We start from the raw sequence: 24,874 nt of genomic DNA, 5'->3' as shown, positions 1-24,874 counted from the left end.
CACCTGTCCTTACAGCCAAGGTGCCTGAGTGGGAAGTAACTAGCCAGTGTCTCTGCTAGCTCTGGCCTCGCTATAATTGTGAGGACACACAGAGCCTTTCTTTTTTTCATTTCATTTTCTCAGTCCCCATGTTCCTTTATCTCAGACGCAGAGGTTCCTTCCCACTTCTCAGCGGTATCCCATCGTCCCTCCCAGAAACAGATGCCTGATCCTAAGAGAATGTTCCCACTCCTTTTGTTTCTCTCTCTCCAAAGCACAATGACATTTTGCTGCCTGCTGGTGGCTTTCCTGACCTCTGTATACATACAGTTCTAGATGGCTCATCTGGAAATAACCTGATCAGCTATCAGAAGGACTTTCATGTCCAGCTGAGCCACTGATAAAAATGTCCAACAGCAAAACCAACCCTAATATCCTCTACAAATTTACAGTCAGACTGGGTCCTCTGCCTTCCCTCTTAAAATCTACATGGGATTTAGAGAAGAGTAGGATTAGTGGGGCAAATTTGACCAAGATACCTCACCTCTTTGAGCCCCTGTAGTTCTTTCCACCTATAAAGTATGCTGTCAATAGGTTAATCCTTGGGAAATTGTCCATCACAGTGCCTGGCATGCAATAAGTGATCAATAAATGCTAATATTTTTCAGCCTAAATTAAAATGATGGTGCTATTAGGAAAGAATGATTGTTTGGGCCACACATCCACTACCCTGCCGCTTGCCTGAAGCATGTTGGTACATAATTCAGTAGGTAATGAGGTTTGGGATTGCAGAAGGCCTGTGATTGATGGCACAAAAACCTGACGTAGTCCAATTCAATTCTGTTTGGAAAAGTAGTCCCAGGTCATCAAACTGCCCTCGCATTGCAGAAAGCACCATAAAATGGAAGAGACCACAGGACATGAAAGAACTACTTTTCTTCCTATAGCCAACACACATTAAAGGTCACTATTCTGCGTTAACTTGAAAAGAGCAAAAGCACTGTTTAACACAGGCTGTCCAGACTCAATTTTAGAGGCAGGAAACAGAAATTAGTCAAGTCCTCTAATTTATAGATGGAAAAACTATTGTCCAAAAGTTTCTTTCAATGAATCTGTTTTGAACATTTATTGTGAGGTATTACCAAGATGCATGATTGTATGTCTCTTCAAGCCAGCATAATATTTATCACACACTATATTTCCTCAAGAAATTCTTAATAAGTAAACAAATGAATGAATTCACAGGCTTGCCCCATGTTAGAAATTAGTAACTAGAAGAACTAGAGCTAGAACACCCATCTCCTGACTTCCTGTTTACTACTTCTGGGTGAGACCAAAAACGCTTGAAAATAGCTAGGAAAACTCAAGCAGTTTTTTTAGATTAGCTTCTGAATCACTGATTTAAGCCCATGCAGAAAACACAAATGAAGCACTCTGCCACCAGCCCATGACTGAAGGCTGTGTCATAGTGTCTCTGAATCAGTCCCTTCCTGGGAATGATGATGTCCCTACTAATGCCCTCTATAAAAGGGCTTTTACCTCCTTTCACCTCTTAAACAGCTCCCATTTCACTTCAGAGGGCCTCTTTGTTTCAAAGTCAAAGTATACAGAGGCCTCAGAACCAGAATTTTATCAGTCAGCCAGTATTAAAAGGTGTACAATTGATTAGTGCGGCAAGAATTCTCTCATTTACTCTTGAGGGACAAGAAAGGCAAATGTCATTGCTTACAGGTATTTTGGCCCACGATGCTCAGAGAGTACTAAGTGTCTAAAATCCATTTCTAAGCAAATTTCTCTTCTAGATATACATACTACTATTTTTTTTAATTTTTACTTTTGAAAAAATGTGTGTGGGTACATAGTAGGTACATATATATATATATATTTATGGGGTACATAAGATGTTTTGATACAGACATGCACTATGAAATAAGCACAACCTGGAGAATGGGGTAGTCATTCCTTCAAGCACTTATCCTTTGAGTTACAAATAATTCAGTTACATTCCTTAAGTTATTTAAAAATATTTAATTAAGTTATTATTGACTATAGTCATCCTATTGTGCTATCAAATAGTAGGTCTTATTCATTCTATTTTTTTTCTACCCATCATACTACTGTATTTACCAACTATAAAAGCTCACCTGATGTGAAGCCCTTTCAGACACCATTCAGCCTTTCTCAACTCAGGTTTCTTATCTGAACTGCAAAACAGGAAATTGTTTGAGTGACTGTCTTCTCGATTCTCCAAAGATAGTACATAACCTGGATCATCCTATGTTCTTGGGAAAGAAAGTGATCTATTACATGCAATGGATGCTGTGGGGCAGTAGGACTTAAATTCTCAGGAAAGCCTGGCTGAGAAACATGCCACAGTAATCCAATATACCTACAAATTGTGAACACATCAAATTGTTCTTACCACACACACACACAATTCCAAAAAAAAAAAAGGCCTATTTTACAATCTCTTAACAATGAAAATGGCTTCATTACTTCCAAAACTTTTTCAGAAGAAAAAATTCATTTGTATTCATGTTATTAAAATACATTTTTTTTAATTTGGAAAGCATAACAGGAAGATCAGCAAATCCTTTTAGATATGTAAATTATAACTCAAACAAAAATAGATTGCTGGTATGTTTGCTATGAAGAATATTAAATGGCTTTTGTAGGCAAGTTAGACCAAACTGTATTCCTTTGAGGTATTTGGGAAGTTATTTCTAACTTTTCAGTAATCAGCAAATAGTTTCAGACCATCACCCTCTTAGATGCCTGGGAGGACATGGCAAAGAAAAAGCACTTTGCATATTTTGCCAACAGACTGCTGATTTTTTTTTTCTTTACTTACATTGATTTCTATCTCATGCAAAACAAAAGTCACTGATTTGTCTCATATCATTTCATTTTGATCACTAGTTTACAATTGGAAAATCAGCTTATAGTTGGTAAAATAGAGCAGAGCCGGAGAAGGAATTAACATTTATAGAATGCCTGCTATGAGCTTGGCATAGTGCCAGGTACTTTGCACATATAATCTCAACTAATCCCCAAGAGGTAAGTGGTTTTATCATTTCCCTTCTACAGAGTAAAAAAGTGAGACTCAGATTCACACAGTCATTAGCAAAACTGAGATTCAAACAAATTTCCACAATTCATATGTTCAGAATTATTCCAGGATTCAGCACATCTTTCTCCAATGATGACTGAAAACTAAATTAGGACACTTTACTTATTTTTCAGTTTCTATCCCTTATTATTCAGCAGACAAACTCTCTGCCAAAATATGACCACACTTGACTGGCTTCCACATAAGACCAAAAGAAATAGTGATCAGTAAGATGAAGAAATTGAAATTCATGAGTGAAACTGTAAATTTGACCCTTTTGCCATGACCAATTCAGATATGCAGTATTCCCAAAGAGCCACTGAGCTATGTTTCACAAGAAAAGAAAGTCAAAAGTCAGAAGACTGGAGCACCCATGTCCTTAGAATACAGATACTGTATATAGAACATAGATTATTTAATTTTCTTCTTTTATTCTTAGATTGTGGTGAATACATCAGCTTGGCTGAGAATTATTTTCATTCCTTTATTCATTTGAAAATTTCACTTTCACTGGTAGTCTTTAAATAGGTTCATAGGAATTAAAAAACATGGGCTTATGTCTCAGCCAGCGCAAATGCCTGGTGTTCACTATTACACACAGTTTAACCTCTAGAAAACCCACTGTCCCCTGCTTCTCACAGACTGCTTGGGTCTTACCCCTCCTTCTCAAGGAGTCTTGCAGGAACTGCTACTAGAAAAGAGAGAACAGTAACTAAAGCGTTTTCTTTTGTCTGCAAGCACAATGCAGAGGCACTTTAAGAACAGAAGAGTCTTTCTGCTGAGCCTCTTTCAATAAAGCATTAATATTTATTAACTTGCACTCTGCTGTAGAATGAATGTTTTATGATAAAAAACAAGTAGCAACAAAATGGAAATTTTAACCACAAGCAACCTACTCTTCCAGTGATAACGAGCTCAGGATGGGATTAGCAAACCACTGTCTCTGTGTTTCAGGGGACTCTTACGCAATCATCTAGACAAAGCAGTAATTGATTACTGCTCCATGCAATTACTAGAGACAATAATCAAACAGTTATAGACTTCTTTTATCAATAAAAGCCAACTAAAATGAAGCTGTGAATTAACCTTATATTAATGCTGCATTAACAAATGCTACATTGACAAATTAACATTATAGCAATACTACATTAAATTAAAGCTACATTAACAAAAAAGTCCTGTATATTAATAGGACTGAAGGCTTTTTCAGAAGCTCAGAATTATATACACATTTTACATTTAAGTTAGATCAATCCTCCATTCAGAAAAGAAAGGATTTTTTTTCATTGTTGAACAAAAGCATGTCTGTCTCAAGTTTGCCTATTCATTCATTCATTCACTATTTATTGAGTACATTTTATTTGCCAGACACATAGAAATGTGGGATTTTGAATCAGCATCAAGGAAAAAAATGACTTGCATGAGTTCTTCACTATTGAGGACTGCCCTTATAAATCACTTTGTAATTCCTTTAACAAACTACTCAATCTTACTACAGCTTTTTATAGTGAGTTATTACATACTGAAAAAGAACAAGAGCATCTCAATTCTATAATTAATGTACACACTCCGTAAAGGCACAAAAATAAAAATTCAGTAGCATTTATTTCTTTCCTGTCAATTTTGATGATTCAATACAGTGATAGCTGTACTGAGACCATGTAACAATTAGCCTGTTGAATATTCTCTTTCTATAGTCTTGAGTGCAGTTCTTACCTAAATATTTTAGGAGTAGATTTCCAACCCATCATCTTATGTTTCCACTGGGTCTAAGCAGTGTAGGCAAGAAAAATAAGCATAGATTTTGGAATCAGGCAGTCCTGGGTATGAATTCTGATTGTGTGTGTGGTCGACTCTTAGAAAACTTACTTTACCTCTCCACTTCTTAGTTTCTTCGCCTACAAAATGAACACAATAGCATCTATTTTGCAGGATCGTTGCAAGGAATATAGATAACATGTATAGAGCAACTAGCTCACAATAGGTATTGCTGTTCTTTTTATACAAAAAAAAAAATCTGGAAGGCCACACTGAAATTGCTCTATTTTAAGTAGTGTAATTCACCATGAAATTAAAATAACAAAAAAGGTAGAATGAGACAGAGTTGAACATTTTGGGCCTGATTCATATCTGTCTCATGAGACAATTATTTTATATTCTAGATTTCCACCTAAATAAGGTATCTAGTAAGAACAATGTTGATTTTAAATAAGAGACCTTCAAATTACTGAATGAGATTGACAGAAAGGATCACATTTCTCCTAGCTTCCCGCCACTATCTCCAGAATTATGATTGTTCTGCTGTGCCCGTTAAAGTATGGACATGATAGAGAAAGGAAAGAAACAAAATAACTAGATTGTAAAATTATTTTGGAATCATTAGCAAATACAAGGTTGACTTCAAAATGAAACAATCATTGGCATACCAGTTTTTTAGTACAATGAGAGCACCATCTCTATTTTCTGCCTCATTTCAGTAAATAAATAAATACTCATTTAAGCACAGTCTTGCTTTGAATAACTTTTGCCATAAATCTTGCCTCTATCCAAAGCAATACTAAGACGAAGATGTAGACTGTACTTTCACTGTACCACAGAACTGATGTTCTTTCTTTCTCTCTTTCCTCTGTCTGATTCTCCTTTTCATATCTTGTGTTCTTTTTTTCTGACTTCTGCCTCTTCCATTTGATACCCTGCAGGTTGTCCGGCCATACCAGACCATGTCCAATCCCATGAGCAAGCTCACTGTTCTCAACAGCATGCATTCCCACTTCATTCTGGCTGACAATGGTACCACTGGAAAATATGGAGCAGAGGTGAAACTTCGGAGACAACTGGAAAAGCATATTTCACTCCAGAAGATAAACACAAGTAAGTAGCGGTTGTTCCCACTGGCATGGCTTGTAGGAAGTGTGCTGAAAGTGAATAACTTTAAGTATACCATGCAGCAATGTAATAAAAACTTGAGCAAGTTTTAAACATGAACCATTATTTCTACTGGGCCAGAGCTTAGAATGAGAGGAAGCCATCCAGAGGAGAACAATTGGAGGTGTAAGAAGTAATTACACAATTAGTGACTCCAGCTTATGTATCATGTGTGAAAAATTCAACTCCATCTGGGGTATGTGTATGCAGATAAGCTTTCTCTTCAGACTTTTCCTTCATCATCTGCATGGTACTCTAAGGAGAAAAGTTTCTATTTATTAAGCTTTTTTGGTGGCTAAACAGAAAAGCAAAAGAATCAGATTTTGATCTTAGCACCGATCTGGCTGTGCAAAGGCATTTCAAAGAAATTGAACATTCACTCTCTAAGCTAAAGCATCATGTGAAAATGTTTCTATTTATTAAGCTTTTTTTGGTGGCTAAACAGAAATGTTTCTATTTATTAAGAGAAAATGTTTCTATTTATTAAGCTTTTTTAGTGGCTAAACAGAAAAGCAAAAGAATCAGATTTTGATCTTAGCACCGATCTAGCTGTGCAAAGGCATTTCAAAGAAATTGAACATTCACTGTCTAAGCTAAAGCATCATGTGAAACTATCTTCGTGAAATTTTAATTGTCTGAATTTTAAGTATGGATTCATTGTCTCTAGATACATATGGATTTAGATATAGATAGATGTATATGTGAACCTCATAGTACACAGTTACACTAATATTATCTCTTAAGCGCATAAGAATCTCTATTTGCTGTATTTATTATGTAAACATTTGTTTTAACTGTGAAAGGTAGCATCATCAAAACAGCAATGCTCCCCAGATCACTAAGTGGCTTGCATTTAAATGCAATTTAGCTATGAAAGCAATCTACTGTCCCGCCTCACAAAATAAAATTCTATTTGTTTTTATAAAGTAACAGGTGAGGATGCATGGCAAGCTCAAACTTTGTGGTAATTAGATGTCCCATCAGGGAAACTTTGATCTAATTGATTGAAATTCCAAAGTCTACAATTCCAAAGAACAAAAGATTCCCTTTGGCTAGATGAGTTTTCAGAGGTACTATGTACTGTGATTCAACTTTTCCAAATCACTTTTCCCTTCTCTAGATTTTTGTCTGCACCTGTCCCAAATGGGTCTTCATTGCCATAGCCACCTTCCTCCCAAAACTGGGATGTTAGATTTATCAGACCACAGCTTCTTCCTACACTCTCTTTTCTGGTCCCACCTTTTAGGGACTGCTACTGTTTAAGTGTCATGTTTCATGGTTTCATATTTTTCACAATGAAACCTGAAATAATAAATTTTGTCCTAGGTCTGAAATAAAAATTATATTAGGAAATTTCCTTCCCCAACCTGTCTTTGGAAACAAGAAACACAAGTGTTATTAACCCAAGGTGAACATCTTCTGGAAACAAAAAGAGTAGAAAAGACTGGAAAATATACAGAGACCAGCAGAGATCAAACATAACAAAGCACTGTAATCAATGGGTGGTAGGTTTTGCTGTAAATACTAAAATTGAGTTCCATTACAGTACTTGAAAGAATGGGCAAATGTTATTTAATCAGTGTTATCTATTTAGGTTTTTATAAGCTACAGCATGACTTTCTGTACACCATCAGGTTAAGAATGAGAGCTTAAATGGGACTGAGCTGGAAGCCGAAGAGGATGAGAGCAAGGAAACAAGGATAAATTCAGGGTCAAGTTCAGTACTCAGTAATAAGACAAAATCGGTCCAGAGAGGCAAAGCATGTCATTGTGGCAGGCCCTGGTGGTAGCTGGGCTGGTTAGCCAGTAGTGTGGGTAGCAGGCCTAGGGATGTGTTCATGTAAGTTACGCACCCAGCAAAGGGGATGGGAGCTGGAGTTAAAACCCAGCCAGAGCCTAGGTTTTAGTCAAACTTTGGTGCCTTCCAGAATGCCTAGAGGAAGGGGGTGCCTTTTTCTAATTGATCATCCCAGAAGGAGTACCATTTTGCAATGTATGTGCCTGGAGGGGTGCCTTTCTTCAGAAATGGCAGAGCTGCTGCATATACGGATGGCACTGCAGGGGAAGCCCAGGGAGCCTCATGGACAGTGGCCTGGCCTCCCTGAGGAGCAGAGGCCAGCAGCACGCAGCTAAAGAGCAGGCCATGGTGGATGGTCAGCATGTCAGGAATGCTGGAAGAGTCACCACCAGATACTAGTCCTTGGGTAGATCATCAGGGACACATCATATTCCATTTATGGAAACACCAAACCTTTGCTAGATTATCAAGGCAGGTAGTGGCACATGGGCACTTGACAAGCAGGGACCCGTCAGGAGTCCAGAGTACAAAGGAGGGGAGAGGCACAGATCCAGGTACCATGGGACTTACTTTTGGGACTGTATTTGTGGCTTCATAGAGACCCACATGCTCCTCTTCCAGTGAATATATTAATAATTAAATGGTAAGAGGAGAGTTATAGAAGCCCAAGAGAAATTCTGAAGTCACAGGAAGTGAAAAGGCCCAAGGTAAGGAATTTGTGCATGAGCTGTAGTGAATGTCAAGAGTTAGCTCCTACAGCAGTTCTACCCCTGAACTTAATAGTGGTAGGGTGACCAGCTTGTCTCAGTTTGCCTGGGACTTTGTTGGGTTTAGCCGTGAAAGTCCCAAATCCCTGGGCCCCCTCAGTCTGGGCAAACTGAGATAATGGGTCGCCCTACAAGTGAGGACTCATAAGTCATTAGGTCAACTTCCTTCATTACTGTACTCGGCCCCCAAAGTCGGATGGAGCAGCAAGCTCCTTAGAGTGTAGGGAGTGACCGAGGCTCTTTGAAGTAGATAAAGCAGGACCTTTGAGGTCTCCATTCAGTTAACAGCAAAAAATGCTCACTGAGAACACAAAGGCCTCCAGAACAGCACTGACAAAGACACAAAGACAGGCAAAAAGTGGACCTGGTCTTAACATGAAAACCGGCAGAAGAATACAAACCTTTAATGCAATCCTCAGTCAGCAATTTAGAACAACAAATCTACTTTCTAACATGGACACTTTGTGGTTCTTCCTTTTAAAAATAAAATTTTATGGCCGGGCACAGTGGCTCACACCTGTAATCCCAGCACTTTGGGAGGCCGAGGCAGGTGGATCACGATGTCAGGAGTTCGAGACCAGCCTGGCCAACATGGTGAAACCCTGTCTCTACTAAAAATACAAAAATTAGCTGGGCATGGTGGTGGGCGCCTGTAATCCCAGCTACTCGGGAGACTGAGGCAGGAGAATCGTTTGAACCCTGGAGGCGGAAGTTGCAGTGAACCGAGATCGTGCCATTGCACTCCAGCCTGGGCGACAGAGCAAGACTCCATCTCAAAAAAAATAAAATAAAAAAATTAAAAAGATGAAACTTTATTCCATAAGTTTATCCTAAAAATTCCATTTACTTTTTCGTTTCCTGCTTCAGATGTTTAGGAAATCTAATTTACAAATGTGTAATTCAATTTCCTGAAAATGAGACACTATGCCACAATAACAGTGTCTACCACCTCTTACACTCAGGATGGCCCCAGGGAGGTGTGAACGCCCCTCAGCATTTCCTTGCTAAAGTGCCATTCCCCCTCATCACTTAGGGGTGACCTGCATACTGTAGTATCCTATCAACGAGCCTGTTTTCTTACATAAATGGTATAATCTTCTGAAGAATATTTCCCCTAAACATTAAGTGAATCCTGTTCAGGAGACTCATAAATGCTTTTTCATCAACATGACAATGATCACTGAAAACATACTCCAAGCAACAGTGTTCGACCTTTTTCTCCACACTCTGACTTTCATTGTCCCTCTTCTCCCATTGCATTCCTTCAGCCAACAGTCAGGACTGAAACATCATCATCAGTTAGTGATGGGCTTTGTTTATAAAAGAGAAGCCTTTCAGACATGAGCAGTTACCTGCCTCATAATGCTCTTCCATCTACAGTTTTTTAAACTTCAAATTTAATATGCAAGGAACAATTTCAGTCATTCCTTTAGTAAATAAATACTTATCGAATTCCTATTAAGTACCAGTCATGCTTAAGGTCTAGAATAGCAGCAATGAACAATTCACTGAGCCTACATCAAAGGGGGCAACCATAGTAATAAGTAAGAAAACGACTAACTGTGTGATGGCCGATAGTTTTTAAAAAGTGCTTTCGAGAAAAATAAAGCAGAGTAAAGCACCTATCTGTGCACTTGTGTGCATGCACACGTGTGCATTGGGAGGACAGTTTCCATTAGGTGATCAGGAATGACCTCTATGAGGAGGTATCATTTATCCAACAACCTGAATGAAGCAAGCGGCTGGCTGTGAAAGAGCATTCTGTGGAGAGTGAAAGCAGGAACTAAGCCACCAGGTGTTCAGTGAGGAGCAAGGAAAGCTTGGTAAAGAGTTGGAGCTTACTCTAACCAAGACTGGATCTGGGACATTACAGGATCTCCTTTATTATTTACAACATCACTCTGCTATTGTACGTAGAGATTAGACTGAGGTAGAGAGCAAGATTAAAAACAAGGAAATGCCTTCAGGAGGCTATTGCAATAATGCAGCTGAGAGATAACTGGTTTGAAAAAGGATGGCAGCAGTGGAGGTAGTAGAAAGTGGTTGGATTTTGCATGTGTGTGTGCGTGTGTGTGTACATGTGTGTGCATGGGGTCGGGGGGAACACTGCAGGGGAAGGAAGCCCAGAGAGGCTCATGGACAGCAGCCTAGCCTCCGTGAGGAGGAGAGGCCAGCAGTGCAGAGCTGAAGAGCAGGCCACGGCAGATGGTCAGGATGCCGGAGATGCTGGAGAAGCCACCATCAGATGCTAGTTTTGGGGTAGATTGTCAGGGACACATCACATCCCATTCATGAAAACACCGGGCCCTTGCTAGATTGTCAAGGCAGGTAGTGACACATGGGCATATTGACAAGCAAGGACTCAGTTAGGGAGAAGTCTGGGGTACAAAGTAGGAGAGAGGAACAGACCCAAATACCAGGGGACTTACTTTGGGGAACACACACACACTTACACTCACACACACACACATATACACACACACATACACAGAAAACAAAGCTTTGTTTTTGAAATTGTGGTAAAATAAATATACATAACCTGGAATTTACCATTTTAATGATTTTTAAGTGTACATTTCAGTTTCCTTAAATATATTCACATTGTTTTTGTGCAATGATCACCACCATTCATCTCCAGAATGTTTTCACCATTCCAAACTGTAACTCTGTACTCATTAAACACTAACTCCCCATTACTCATTACCCCCTCCCCCAAACCCTAGTGGCCACTCTTCTACTCCCTATCTTTATGCATTTACCTATTTTAGGTACCTCATATAAATGGCATTATAAAATCTTTGTCCTAAGATATATTTTGAAAATAGAGCTCAAGAGGGCTTGCTATTGAATTGAGCATTCAGGGTAAGGAATAGACACTTCAAGGGTGATGCATGGTCATCCTTTGAGACACCACTGTATCCTTAAAACAATGGGACAACATGAAAGCCCCTAAGGAGTGTTTACAGAAAAGAAAGGGGCTGAGGACTAGTCTCTAGGGAATTTGTACAAAGTTTTTGAGAAGCGGTGAGATTCCACACAGAAATAAAGAACATACGCAAATGAAGAACAGGAGGAAAAGCAGAGAATTACGGGCACAGATGTGGGTAGGAAGGGACACTTTCTGGTGGAAAGATAAGGTGATTATCTAAACATAGCTTCTATATCTACATAAAATAATACAGGAGGTTATTGGCTAGGAGTGTGTAAGAGGAGAAGGTGTTGAAGATTAGGGACAGAAAACAACTACAGTCAGTTTAGAGACTGGGAGAATGAACAGACTAGGAAAATTTAGAATTCTCATGCAGCACAGTTGGTATTTGTGGTTGTAAATTTAAAGCAGCATGAATCATCAGAGTTGTATGGTTTTTTCCAGCCATGTTCAATTACAGTGGTAGAATAGGCATCAATCTGGGATTTTACCTGGCAAGTAGGAAAGAGAGATGGAGAGGCAAGAGAAAGAAACTGATTTATTCTCTGTATATCTGTATCCCTGAAGTACCATCAGTGTCTATGAATGAAAAAAATGTTATGCCTGACATTTAAAAGAACATAAAATCATTAATCTAAAAGAATAGATTGATGTACAGAGAGATCGTTAAGTAAATTATCAAAAGTGACTCACACCTTTAAAGTGTTTAAGTCAACAGGTTCATAATAAATAATTTTTAATATTTATTTTACTGTTCAGATGTTTATATAAGTTCGACCAACTTAATATATTGCTGGAAACATAGTAGCTGCTCAATAAACATGTGTTAGCTTAAAGAGTGGATACCAAGAGACTACTCCAGAAAGTAGCATCTATGTATCCTGATAAGATTTTAAAATTCTTATAAAATTGTTATTATTAAAGAATGTTATTATAGCCACCCTATAGCTATCATCCAGCCTGTATATTTATCAGCCCTTGGCCAATCTTGTTTTCTCTATCCATACACCCACCTACTTCCACCTCTGAATAATTTTGAAGGAAATCCAGACAGCATATCATTTCTTTTGTAAATATTCCAGTACGAAAGCATTTTTTAAACCAATGTTGGCCACACATAGGCTAGATCTTAAAAATATTTCCTTAACACAGTAGCAGCACCATGGGAAATATTAGTCTAAGAATTTTTTAACAATTCTTTCAAAAAATAAAAATTAAGAAATACACTATTGCATGCTGAAATTTATCTTAAAGATTTAACAATCATCTTTTCTTGTTGCAAATTCGACTTTAACCTAGCCAAAAACTATTTAAAATGAATATTACATTGCAATTCTTAGAATTCAAGATTAGAAAGATCTTCAGCAATTGTGACTTTCTTTTAAGGGTTTAAAGAGAAGAGTATAACTTTTGGGAGAAGAGGAAGTCTTTGTCTGTTGCTAGTGGCATAAAGTAACAGTGGCAGGTAGCCTGGGAGTTGAGATTGTCAGGGCTCTGTGACCTTGGGCAAGTTACTGTATTTGACTTTGTTTCTCCATCTGTAAGCTAGGGATAACAATTCCCTAGCTTACAGATGGAGTTGTGATTAAAGGAGTCGTTGTGATTAAAGGAGTCGACATATGATTCTGTCATGTGGCGGTTCAAAAACATTGATTCCTTTCCTGCCTTTTTGGTGGTTCAGTGCCATGTGCCATGTCTACACAGCCTCACTGCCATAGGTTCCAATCTGAGACTTGGACCTTCTTTCTCAAAGCCCATCAGAGCCCAAGGTGTTCATCAGAATGTCTTATAACGGGCTCGGCGCAGTGGCTCACGCCTGTGACCCCATCACTTTGCGAGGCCAAGGTGGGCGGATCACCTGAGGTCAGGAATTCACCATTGCACTCCAGCCTCGGCAACAAGAGCGAGACTCTGTCTCAAAAACAAAAAATAAACAAACAAAAAAATGTCCTATAACAAATCATAACCTGGCTCTGCTTTTTAAAGAGAAGTCTTATACTCTCTTTAGTTACAGAAAGGTTCAAAGGGAAAAGTGGAGGCTTAAAATTAGATTCTGCTGCATATCACTATGCCTCTATTATTTGTTACAGAGTAATTAATTTCTTAGTCACTGCAGCAATAAGAAATATATTCTAAACTGTAGTTGTCCCTCCTGCCTCAGTAAACAGAGAATAATAGAGAAAAATTAAGCTTTCTTTAAAAATCCAAGCTGTATCAGTGTCTTAGAGTAGTCATAAATGGCATTAGGATTTTTGAGTACTCTACTTGTTGGAGGTGGTGTAGGAACTTGAGCTGAGTATGAATTGACCGAGACTATATCTTGAAATATTAGATTTAAGTCAATATCAGATTTTTTTCTTGTAATTTACCATTTTATTCAAAAAGATTAGAAGAAGAAGAGGACAGAAATCTAGTTGTCTGCAGGCTCCATTTGATTGAAGTGTTATTCCTTTGTCTTTGAATTGTATTTTAGGTTAGGCTGAATGGAAACTTTATTTGGATTGCACATCTAATTATATTATGAACATCAACCTTGGGTATAGGAAATTTCATTATGAGGCTAGAATTTTCTGACTTTGTTATCTCCCTACTTGAAAGTGAAATCTATGTCATATGTAATCTAGTCTAAGGGATTATTTCCCCATGGCAGACCTTACAGATATACCTATTTTGCAGTATTAATTGATGGAGTGTCTGGGTAGGTTTTGATTTCCATAACCAGTGCTTTTGCTACTTTCAAAGTTTGCTTGGAGGAGAATTTGAAGCTCTGTTTTTTTCTTTGCCCTAGAGTAATATCTGACATTTGAGTGTGGTCTCATCTGATGAAGCCACCTAGAGTACCTTTCTCTAAAGCAGCAGATTAAAATGGGCTTAGCATTTCTAAGTAAACAAGTAGCAGAAAGGATTGCTGGATTCATAAAATATAATCGAATTTGGTATTTGAGGATATTGGTATTTAGAAATATCTGCAAAAATATGTTTTATTATAAAGTTCCTAAGCCAACACACCTATTTATCTATGATTATGTGCCTCCCCTGGGAGACATTTTAAAATGTGAGGGGTGGGATTTGGGGTTGTCACAATTTCTGGTGCTTATTAATGGCATGGGAGAAGGGCCAGGAATGTTAACATCCTACAATATGCAGGACAGTCTCACATGAAGAATAGTCTGGCCCAGACACCAACAACATCTCTTAGGAAACACTACTCGGAGCATGTTACCCTGAGTTTTCTTTTTGTTTTTCCTAAATCTTTCCCATAACCCTCTCCTCACTTGTCAGGACCATACCCTTCTAAGGTAGCCTATATAAGTGTAAAGACATATGTAAAGGAAATGTTACTAGTGAATGGCAGTGAGATTCAAAATATGTATTTAACAAACCTGTGAAGGCTCTGGCGTCCTAAATCCACAGCAAGCTGGACATCAGCCCTGGTACCTCCTTGAAATCCTAATGCCACTTGCTATTGGGAAGTTCTTCCTCATATCTAATTTCACTTGCACTGAATCTTAAACCTGTTCTCTCCCAGATGAGGACAAAAGTCATTGTCTGTATTAGAGCTCTCAGCATATTTGAAAACTAAATATACTTGAATTGACCTTCTTCCATAATAGCTGTAGGAGGCTGTTTCATGGGAAGAGACACACAGACTTGCTTAACGGGCAGAACTAACTCATGAAGTAAATCAGATCAGAATTTCTGATTCGGCAGCACCCATTCTTAGCACCACTGCTTTATGTGTTTCAGGCTAAGGGACTCCAGAAATGTGCTCAAAGCTGAGCACCTTCCTGTCAGAGTCCTTGATGCTCAGAGAAATCCTACAGTCCACAGTTATTAGCTGACTTTGGGGAGAGGCAAGGGCCCAGAAATGTGGGTGCTTTACCTGCGGGTCCCTGGACAGCCTTCTAGCTTGAGGGCATTGCTCAGGATATCATTTAATAAATCAAGTTTCTAGCAGAATAAAGAGTTACTAAATTGAATGCAAAGAGAACTCTAACATATAATCTATAAATTACCGAGAATTATTTTGAAAATAGGCCAGGGGGCTAATATAAATCTTGAGTGAATGAATAAATTCATGAATCATGCTTTTCAAAAATTCACATTCCATTTCTGGTATATGTCTTTCATTTCCCTGGACTATGTAGTAAAAACCCTATATGTGTTAGCAGTTTTCTTTTGTTAAATAATGAAGACAATTTGTCATGGGAATCTGACAGAGGTTATCTAGCGAGCACCACTGACATCCTCAATAAATTTACCAATATCTCTGACGCCAACACTGACGTTAATGTGGTGCACAACAAATGTTCAAAAAAGAGTTTAAGTCACTTGACCCAGTCACTTTATTATAACAGATATATCAGTTCCAAAAAAACACCAAAAATATTTTAGTAATGTCAACATGATTGAAATAAACATGTAGTTTCCTGGGAAGCTCTTTTTAAAGATTATATATATGAATAAACAATATATAATAAATATGACATATTTATTTTTATTCTTATTATGATGGTTAGATAAGTCTCATTTATTTGCATTTATACTAAATAAAGAGAGGACAAGACTGGGTGGTCTGTAGTAGCACAGACAGACAGGAAGATGACAAAAGGAAGGTATGAGTTTCTAATGAGAATTCCTTCTGGGGAGTTTTCCATTTTGGAGTAACTTGTGTATTCATGTAAGAGATTAGATTGGCAGGAGATCTTCAGGTCTCTTACCCAACACTGCCAACCTAGCATGACACTTTCCCCGCTGAGTCTCGATACACCTCATAAGCATAAAGCATTAGTTAGGACACGGGTTCTGCCTCAGTAACAATGACTCAAAATAATAGGTGCTTCAATGAGACAGGAATTTTTCCTATTCATATGTTACTCTGAACATGAGTTCAGCTCTGATGTGGGTGCCTCACTCCTGTGAGGACTCATTTCATCTCCTTTGCTCTGGCATTCCTGTTTGCATGGTCCATGAGAGCCCACCGTCACATCTACATTCTGGCCAGAAGCAATCAGGAAAAAAGAGCAAGGGGAGGCCCTGCCCTTCCTTTCAAAGGCACTGTGAGGAAGTCACACACACCATTTTAGCTCACATCTTATGTGTCAGTATTTTGTCACATGCTAACACCTTACTAAAAGGTAATTAGAAATATGTAGTCTTTATCCTGGACAAACGCATAGCCAGCTAAAATCCTATCAGTGTGAAGGAAAGGAAGACTAGATATTGAGAGACAGATGGTCATTAAGAGTTGGCTGGAGTTGGCACATGAGATAAAATGTATCTGCCACTCATAAATAAGATATGTCTGTGTATTCTAACGTGCTCATTGAAGAACCTCACTCATAAATAGCTCCTGCAGCTGCAAGTCATATCTTGCCCTTTTGCTCTTTACCTGTGAGCTTTTTAGTGATAAGTCTTGCACTAACTCTGGAAATCAGATTAAGACAAACTGCCTAAAAAGATATGGATTATTTTAGACCATCCTGGTTTAGTTAACTTTTTAAGTTAACAAACCTAAACAGATCCCCCTTAGCCTCAAAATAATAATTGCATATGCAGCACCATGCATTAATGCATGTGCATTCTCTAATGGATCCTTTACCACATATTTTGTTACACATCACTTGGTAACATTTTAAGTTCCAAAATATTAAAAATAAATAGAAGTGTTTCTATGACACTGTACTTTTGATGTTAAAGCTTCTAAGATGAATCGTGGAAGATGATTCTAATGTCATCTACACACGCCAGTAATCTTGGTGGCAGGTGGTAGAATGGAGGTTGGCCAGCCTCTCAAATCTATCCTAGAAAAAAAAGTTATAACTGGGTCTTGGCCCTCTTGGGGGAAAAGAACAAGAGACCTGTCTTAGGGAATAAAAGCAGCCATCCTCTGACTCTGTTGAAACATTTTAGGAGACTCTGATGAGCAGATGAGTTTGTGAGGGATTTAAAGGATTCTTATACCAATTATCTAACTTGACATTCTTATACTTTAATAACACCTAAGTGATAACTAATGATTTGGCAAGATGTAGACAGTCCTGAAGGGCTCTTGAAGCCTTTGGAATGCCAGTAAATATATAATTGGATGTGTTTGCTGACGACAATTATGAAAAGATAATTACTAGCTAGAGTTCTCTTAATAAATAGTGAACTGGGTCACTTTGTTTTAGAGATCAAGATACAGAGAATCCAACTCTAGTTAGATTTTTTAATATAGTTTTAGCTTGCATTATTCAATGAAACCTAAATGGTAGCTCTATAGACAGCTGAGATTTCCTTTCCATCTTGTTAAGTGAACAAAGCCTAGGAGTATCTGTTGTCTTACAGATTTAGTGAAACCACAAGCAAGCACCTTGAAAATATACCTTGCCTTTTCTCTCGCTGTACTCTTGTAAAACAATTTCTTGGCTCAGCTTCTGGCTTAACATCTTTTTCCTCTATCATTTCATAATATCAAACTCATAGCTATTGTAACTTTTTCATTCACACAAGCTAAGTTTCGGTAGAAAAATAAACTAACTGTTAAAAAACCCTATTAGAAAATACAGTGAACAAATGCAGAAGACAAGTGGCAATGCAAAGAAAATATTCACAACAATGACAAAGAGCTAATTTCCATAATATGCCAAGAGTATCTACAAATCAAAAAGAAAAATATTAAAATCCTTATAGGAAAGTGAGCAAAATCTATCCACAGGAAGATCATAAGAAAGAAAATACAAGTGCTCAACTTCATTCATAATTGAATAAATGAAAATTAAAACAATTTTTTTAACCTATCAAATTGGCAAAAGCCAAAGATTAAAAATATTGAGTGTCATTATGTATCTATAGAAATATGTACTTACACATTTATTGTGGGTGCATAAATAGGGCAGTCTTATTTGGCAGACAATTTGGCTGCCTCTATTAAATATGAAATGTATGTACCCTTTAGCCCCATAATTTTACTTCTAGGAATTCATTTTACATATATTTTCCACAATATTGTTTACAGTAATAAAATGGAAATAGCCTAAAGATTCATCAGCAAGCAACTAGTTAAACAAATTATATGTCAATATATAGTGAAATATTCTGAAATCATTGTGAATAATGTAATACCTCTGTTGGGCTCATATAGAAGATATTCAAGGGTATGTTTTTTCTTTTCTCAAGTTAAAAGTTGTACATAGTACAACTGTATGTTCAGTATAATCATATTATATTTTCTTAAATTTACATATATATACTTATAAAAATACCTGAAAGGACACAGGTGAACATTGATTAGTTACAGTTTCCAGGGAGTGAGACTCGAGGTGGGAGAAAAAATACAGGGAGTGACACTTTTCACTTTATACCTTTAAAAATTGCTTGATGTTATTTTTTACAATGAGAAAATATTGCTTTTATAACGAAAAGAGAAAGAAAAGGAAAGGAAGGGAGGGGGAGGGAAAGAGGGAGGGAAGCAGGAAGGGAGAGAGGGAAGGGAAGAAAACTTTCAAAAGTAGTCTATTCACAGGGCCTAGGAGCTGGGTGCCTTTCTCCCTCAAGGGTATGAATATCATTCTTGACCTGTAGGTCAAGTGCCCCCACAGCTGTGTTTGACATACCTTCCTTTCTCTTGCTTACTTCTGGCAATCCTCTACTCCTTTTAAAACAAAAGGAAAGAGTCAAGTCAGGAAACATAAGAGAGGCTGGTTAAGGACATTAGAGAGAACAGTATTTTCAAATCACATATAAAGGATGTGTATAAAACTGATGAGACCAATGTAACAGATTTGATGCTTACATTTTATAATGGCTGAAATCAGAATCAAAATTATTTTCCCCCTTTAGGGTTGGTGAATGACTAAAAGCCTAGGTGTATTCCCAATTCTTAGCTGTAACCAGATATACTATTATATTGGAGATACTGAAAATGTCCCATGTTTACATCCATATCATGAGAACAATCTAGTGGTGCTAAAATTGTCCATCGTGCTCCTTCATCATGTTCCTAGGCACCCCAAAGTCCAGCTCCCTTTCCCTTTCCCCAGTGTCCTACCACCCGTTATGGTGCAGCTCATATACCGCTGGTTTCATGGTCAGTATTGTCTGTGTGCTCACCGTGAAAAACGTGCTTATCTCTGTACTCCACCCCACTGTACTTCTAAGACACCTCATGTGGAAGCTAAACACATGTCAAACTTCTTCAGCTTTTTAAGATGTGGCAAAAATAAGAACTCAAAATATCTGTCATTTAAAGTAAATTGTGACTGCTCTCTGTTATGTCTTCTCTTGACAGTACTTTTTATTAAGTGCTTTCTCTACTGTATTTGCTTGCACATCTGTAATGCTCAAGGCACTGTAGGGGTAGCAAGATAAATAAGGTATAGCTGTATACTTGAAGAGCTTAGTCTTACAAATAAGTTAATAACAACTAGTGTTGATTGAGTGCTATTGTAAACAATTTACAAGAAATAACTGATTTAGTTCTTATGGCAATCCTTAAGGGGATACCTTTATTACTCCCATTTACCAGAAAGAAAATGAAGCACAAAGAGGCACAAGGTCAGACTGCTAGTAAATAGCACACTCAAGAAGTATGCATCTTAGCCCATACCTCAACCACTGTGCTCTACAGCCTCTCTGTATGCAAAGAGCCGCATTATAAAGCAGCAAGTGTTGTTGTTTTTTTTTCTAATTTTTATTTTAGATTCAGGAGGTGCAGGTACAGTTTTGTTACAATCATGATGCTGAGGTTTGGGCTTCTATTGATCCCACCACCCCAGATAATGAACACAGTACTCAATAGGAAGATTTTCAGCCCTTGCCTCCTTTTGGAGTCCCTAGTGTCTATTATTTCTGTCTTTATGTTTGTATGCACCCAAGATTTAGCTCCCACTTATAAGTGAGAACTTGTGATATTTGGTTTTCTGTTTTTATGTTAATTTGCCTAGGATAATGACTCCAACTTCAACTATATCCATGTTGCTACAAAGGACATAATGATTTTATTCTTTTTTGTGGCTGCATAGTATTCCCTGGTGTATATGTGTCACATTTTCTTTATCCAATCCACCACTGATGAGCACCTGGGTTGATTCCATGTCTTTGCTATTGTGAACAGTACAAAGCAGTAGACGCTAAGTGCCCTTTAGTAATACAAAGTGCTACAGGAATTCAGACAATGAGCATCACTTAGCTCATTGCTTTCATCTTGCAGATAGGAAAGCCACTTGTAAAAAATCAGTCACATGTTCTGACTAAATTCATTACGTGAATTACCCTGGTAGAGCTTTTATCTGAACCTGAACTCTAAACTCCTTGTCTGCTCTTCTTTGCCCAGCCTTGTGTCACTACCTTAGTTTTACTTTTTATTCCTAATTTTCCCCCTTAAGACCATTTTTTTTCTATTGTGTCCTGAAGGGTAATTAAGAAAATATTGAGACAATCTGGGGACATAACACATACCTGCTATCGAGAGATTTCCATTTTTAACCATATTACCACTAATCTCACCTTGATTGACCTTCACTAAAGTATTACTTAATTTTTTGTTCATTAGAGTTTGATAATTGGGGGGAGAATAAGCTGAAAATACCAGCATGCCATTCACTCTGCAGGAAAGACATAGCTAAGCCAATGTTGTGCTTGGTTCCATTAACAAGTGCTTGTGCTAAATTTCCAGGAGGGTTTGTGGTGTTGTCTATTTGAAACTTTGCTGATAGTATTAAGCCAGCAATCTAATTGCCATACACAGTGGTAGAATGGCCTGGGGAGTATGTGCTTAAAAGCCGAATTTATGTCCTCAGAAACACATTAATTAGGAACTCTCTGGAAAACGTACAGTAGTTGCTCTTGGTTGGCCATTTTACAAACTATTGAGAATCCAGAGGAACCAACCCTTAGAGTCTGTGCTTCAAGGGATATTGCTTTGCATTTTCCCCAGTGAGTACATTCTTATGAGAAGGTAGCTTTGCCAGGGTATGGGTGCTGACATATAACCAAGTGATGTTGATGTTTCATGAAAAGTGGGTGAGTTCCTACATGCCTCTCACCAGCCAGCTACCAGCTGCCAAACTCCTACTTCTCAATATTTGCCACAATTGAGGCTGCTCTCAAAGTCTAGCTTGATCCTAGGAAGCTAGGGTCTAGAGACCTAACTTGAGGATTTGGGATCTTCCCTTAATGCTGTCTCTGAGGAAGGAACGAAATGAAGGCAGAGCAGAGCTGTTCATACTCATGGGGTCCTCCTCTGAGACCATCTGACCGAAGGCTAGCTTGCTTAGCAACTCCAGAAATATGATATTACCATTAAGTTTATCTCCTAGTTTGGGAAACAATAACCAAATTGATAGGAAACCTGCCAATTATACTGAAATGGTTTTGATGACTTTTTTGGAAGATATGTAGATATAGATGTAGATATATTTATATCTATACCTTGGCCAGAAAGAGAAAGAGGAATCAGTCCAATTAATAATATTATGCATGTTGAGTAACATGTTAGCTTTGTTTCAATTCCTCTTTTAAAAAGAAAAGAAACTGGGTAGATTAGCCTCTAAATGGATAGTTCTTTTAAGTCAAATGTAGCTAAACACTTGAAACTAGAACACTTATTTCTCTAGAAATCAGGAAAATGTTATTAAAAGGAGGGAAGGAAAGAATTCAATTCCTATCCTCTCCTGTAAAACACAGAATTGGAAGATTCATAATTATCATTAATATAACAACAACTAAGATTTCTTGAGATTTTACTAAGTTCTAAGCATCAATACAAGCACTTAACAGATATTAACTCATTTGACCCTTTCCACACCACAGAAGCTATCTAGGCTGGAAAGAATAAAGAATGATACTTCCTCCAGCAAAGAGCTATGATTTTTAAGGACCTGTCCAGTTGAAGGAGTGATGAGAAAAGATATAGCTGGTGCAGAAGGGCTGGGTGATGCTCTACATAGGTTTCACTGTGCAACTTGAGTTGCCATCACGTATATAAATTTATGTAAATTGGGTAATCCATCTGCTTTAATAAAATGTGTATGCAACCACAGGGTGTAGAAATTTCAAAGATTTTATTTTTTGACAGGATGCCTGCCGTTTTTCTCTCTTGACTCCCGCTTGTTTTATTCATTTTGGGGTAGTTGCCAGTTAGACTCAGTTGGTAAGTATAATTAATGGCAAATGTGAATTTCTTCTTAAACTCCAAGAAATTAACCACAGAAGTCTTCATTTCCTTTATAATGTCCTAACAGTATCACTCCCTATGACTGTTGTTTTATCTCTATCTCTTCTGACATTCAACCACATCAGAAATTAGTTACTCCCTATTATTTATCATCCTAAAGATACCATATAGAACAGCTTGGCAGCACTACTGGGATACTACTAGGAAGGAATGAGCATTTATTTAGGTTCCAAGCACTATGCTAGGCATTTTCATATATACTATCTCTTTTAATACTCACAAAAACCCTTCAAGATAGGGATTATTATCTTCCTTTTATACAGTTGATGAAATGGCACCTCCAAGAGGTTAAGCCTTTGCCTTAAATCCAATTAGTGGGACAGCTGGGTGCAAACCTAGGCTGACATAATTCCAAAATACTTTCTCCTTTCATCCTACACATGGAAGCATTATCTCATTTTTTTTAAAAAGGCTCCCCTAAAGTTTTGTTACCTTGGAGAGTTTGAGGGTCATTATTTCATTCAGCAACTATTTGAGCACCAACTCTGTGCCAAATATAGGTTGAGCATTGATTCGGTTGGAATGAGTCACCAAGCAAAACTTTGGGAAGAAGATGGTGGTTAGTTGCAAGATGGTGGAGAAACAATATTAGGAAGAAATATGACAGGGTGATGGAGAGGAGCGTGGGGATGGAGGCAAGCAGAGGACCTCCTGATCATGTACCCATAGGACAGGGTGATGGAGAGGAGGGTGGGGTTGGAGGCAAGCAGAGGACCTCCTGATCGTGTACCCATAGGACAGGGTGATGGAGAGGAGGGTGGGGTTGGAGGCAAGCAGAGGACCTCCTGATCGTGTACCCATAGGACAGGGTGATGGAGAGGAGGGTGGGGTTGGAGGCAAGCAGAGGACCTCCTGATCGTGTACCCATAGGACAGGGTGATGGAGAGGAGCATGGGGATGGAGGCAAGCAGAGGACCTCCTGATCGTGTACCCATGGCTACAGTCTTTCTTCATGTGACTCGTGGACTTCCCTTTGTCATCCTATGCCTGAGAATATATGAAGGAGGCTGGGAAGGCAAAGGGACGTTCAATTGTCATCACTGGCATCTTTTTTGGTCATTGCACCATCATCAAATGCATTGGGATAACCATGACATGAAATTTTCCATCAGTGGGCCCATAACGGTCCCATAAGAGAGATGAAAAAACACTATATGTTAAAGGTCATGGTAGAACTTCATCCAGGCAGCTCTGGAATTAGGAAGGAGTGAAATATACTCTCAAAGACTAATAGTTCTGGGTCCAAACCATGTGACTTGAAAAGGAAGCAAAGATTCCCCTGGACAGGTTACATATACTGTCGTGCATTGCTTAACGATGGGGATACTATATCCTCAGAAATGAATCATTAGGTGATTTTGTCATGAACAATCATAGAGTGTACTTATACAAACCTAGCAGGTATAACCTAGTACACACCTAGGCTATATAGTATAGCCTATTGCTTGTAGGCTACAAACCTGTATAGCATGTTACTATGCAGTAGTGAATACTGTAGGCAATTGTAACATGATGGTAAGTATTTGTGTATCTAAACATAGAAAACATAGTAAAAACATTGTATAAGAGATACAAATAGTACACCTTAATAGGGCACTTACCATGAATGGTGCTTGCAGGACTGGAAGTTGCTCTGGGTGAGTCACTGAGTGAGTGCTAGAATATTCTTGTACACTACTGTAAACTTTATAAACACTGTATAATTAAGCTATACTAAATTTATTTTTTAAATTTTATTTCTTCAAAACTAAATTAACCTTAGCTGACTGTAACTTTTTTACTTTGTAAACTTTTTAATGTTTTAAAACTTTTTGACTATTTTGCAATAATACTTAGCTTAAAACATAAGCACATTATACAGCTATACAAAAATATTTTCTTCATTTGCTTATTCTATGAGTTTTTTTCTGTCTTTAAAATTTTTTATCTTTTTATTTTTTAAACTGTTTTCTTAAAAATGAAGACACAAACACACTCATTAAACTAGGCCCACACAGGGTCAGGATCATCAAGATGTCACTAGGTGATAGGACTTTTTCAGCTCTATTATTACCTTATGGGACCACCATTGTATTTGTGGTCTGTCATTGACCAACATGTCATTATGAAACACATGACTATATATCAAGAACATCTTATTTCCTTCTGT

The 24,874-nt window shown here is 38.0% G+C and overlaps 1 protein-coding gene across 19 annotated transcripts in view; it reads left to right on the top strand.

Annotated features, from left to right (window-relative positions):
* TRPM3 (transient receptor potential cation channel subfamily M member 3) overlaps positions 1-24,874 on the top strand; it is a 904,985-nt gene that overhangs the window by 616,698 nt on the left and 263,413 nt on the right. For 13 of the 19 annotated variants that reach the window (XM_054501730.1, XM_054501720.1, XM_054501728.1 and 10 more), the window contains exon 6: positions 5,788-5,959. In XM_054501730.1, the coding sequence (XP_054357705.1) occupies positions 5,788-5,959 (172 nt within the window). Of the gene's footprint in view, positions 1-5,787; positions 5,960-22,566; positions 22,642-24,874 lie in introns of all 19 variants that reach the window. The other 6 variants (XM_054501727.1, XM_054501726.1, XM_054501713.1 and 3 more) reach the window with 1 other exon arrangement.

Source organism: Pongo pygmaeus, chromosome 13 (assembly GCF_028885625.2).
Source record: "Pongo pygmaeus isolate AG05252 chromosome 13, NHGRI_mPonPyg2-v2.0_pri, whole genome shotgun sequence".
NCBI lineage: Eukaryota > Metazoa > Chordata > Mammalia > Primates > Hominidae > Pongo > Pongo pygmaeus.
The sequence above is the reverse complement of the archived record's forward strand: the minus strand, read 5'-3'. Positions and strand labels throughout refer to the sequence as shown.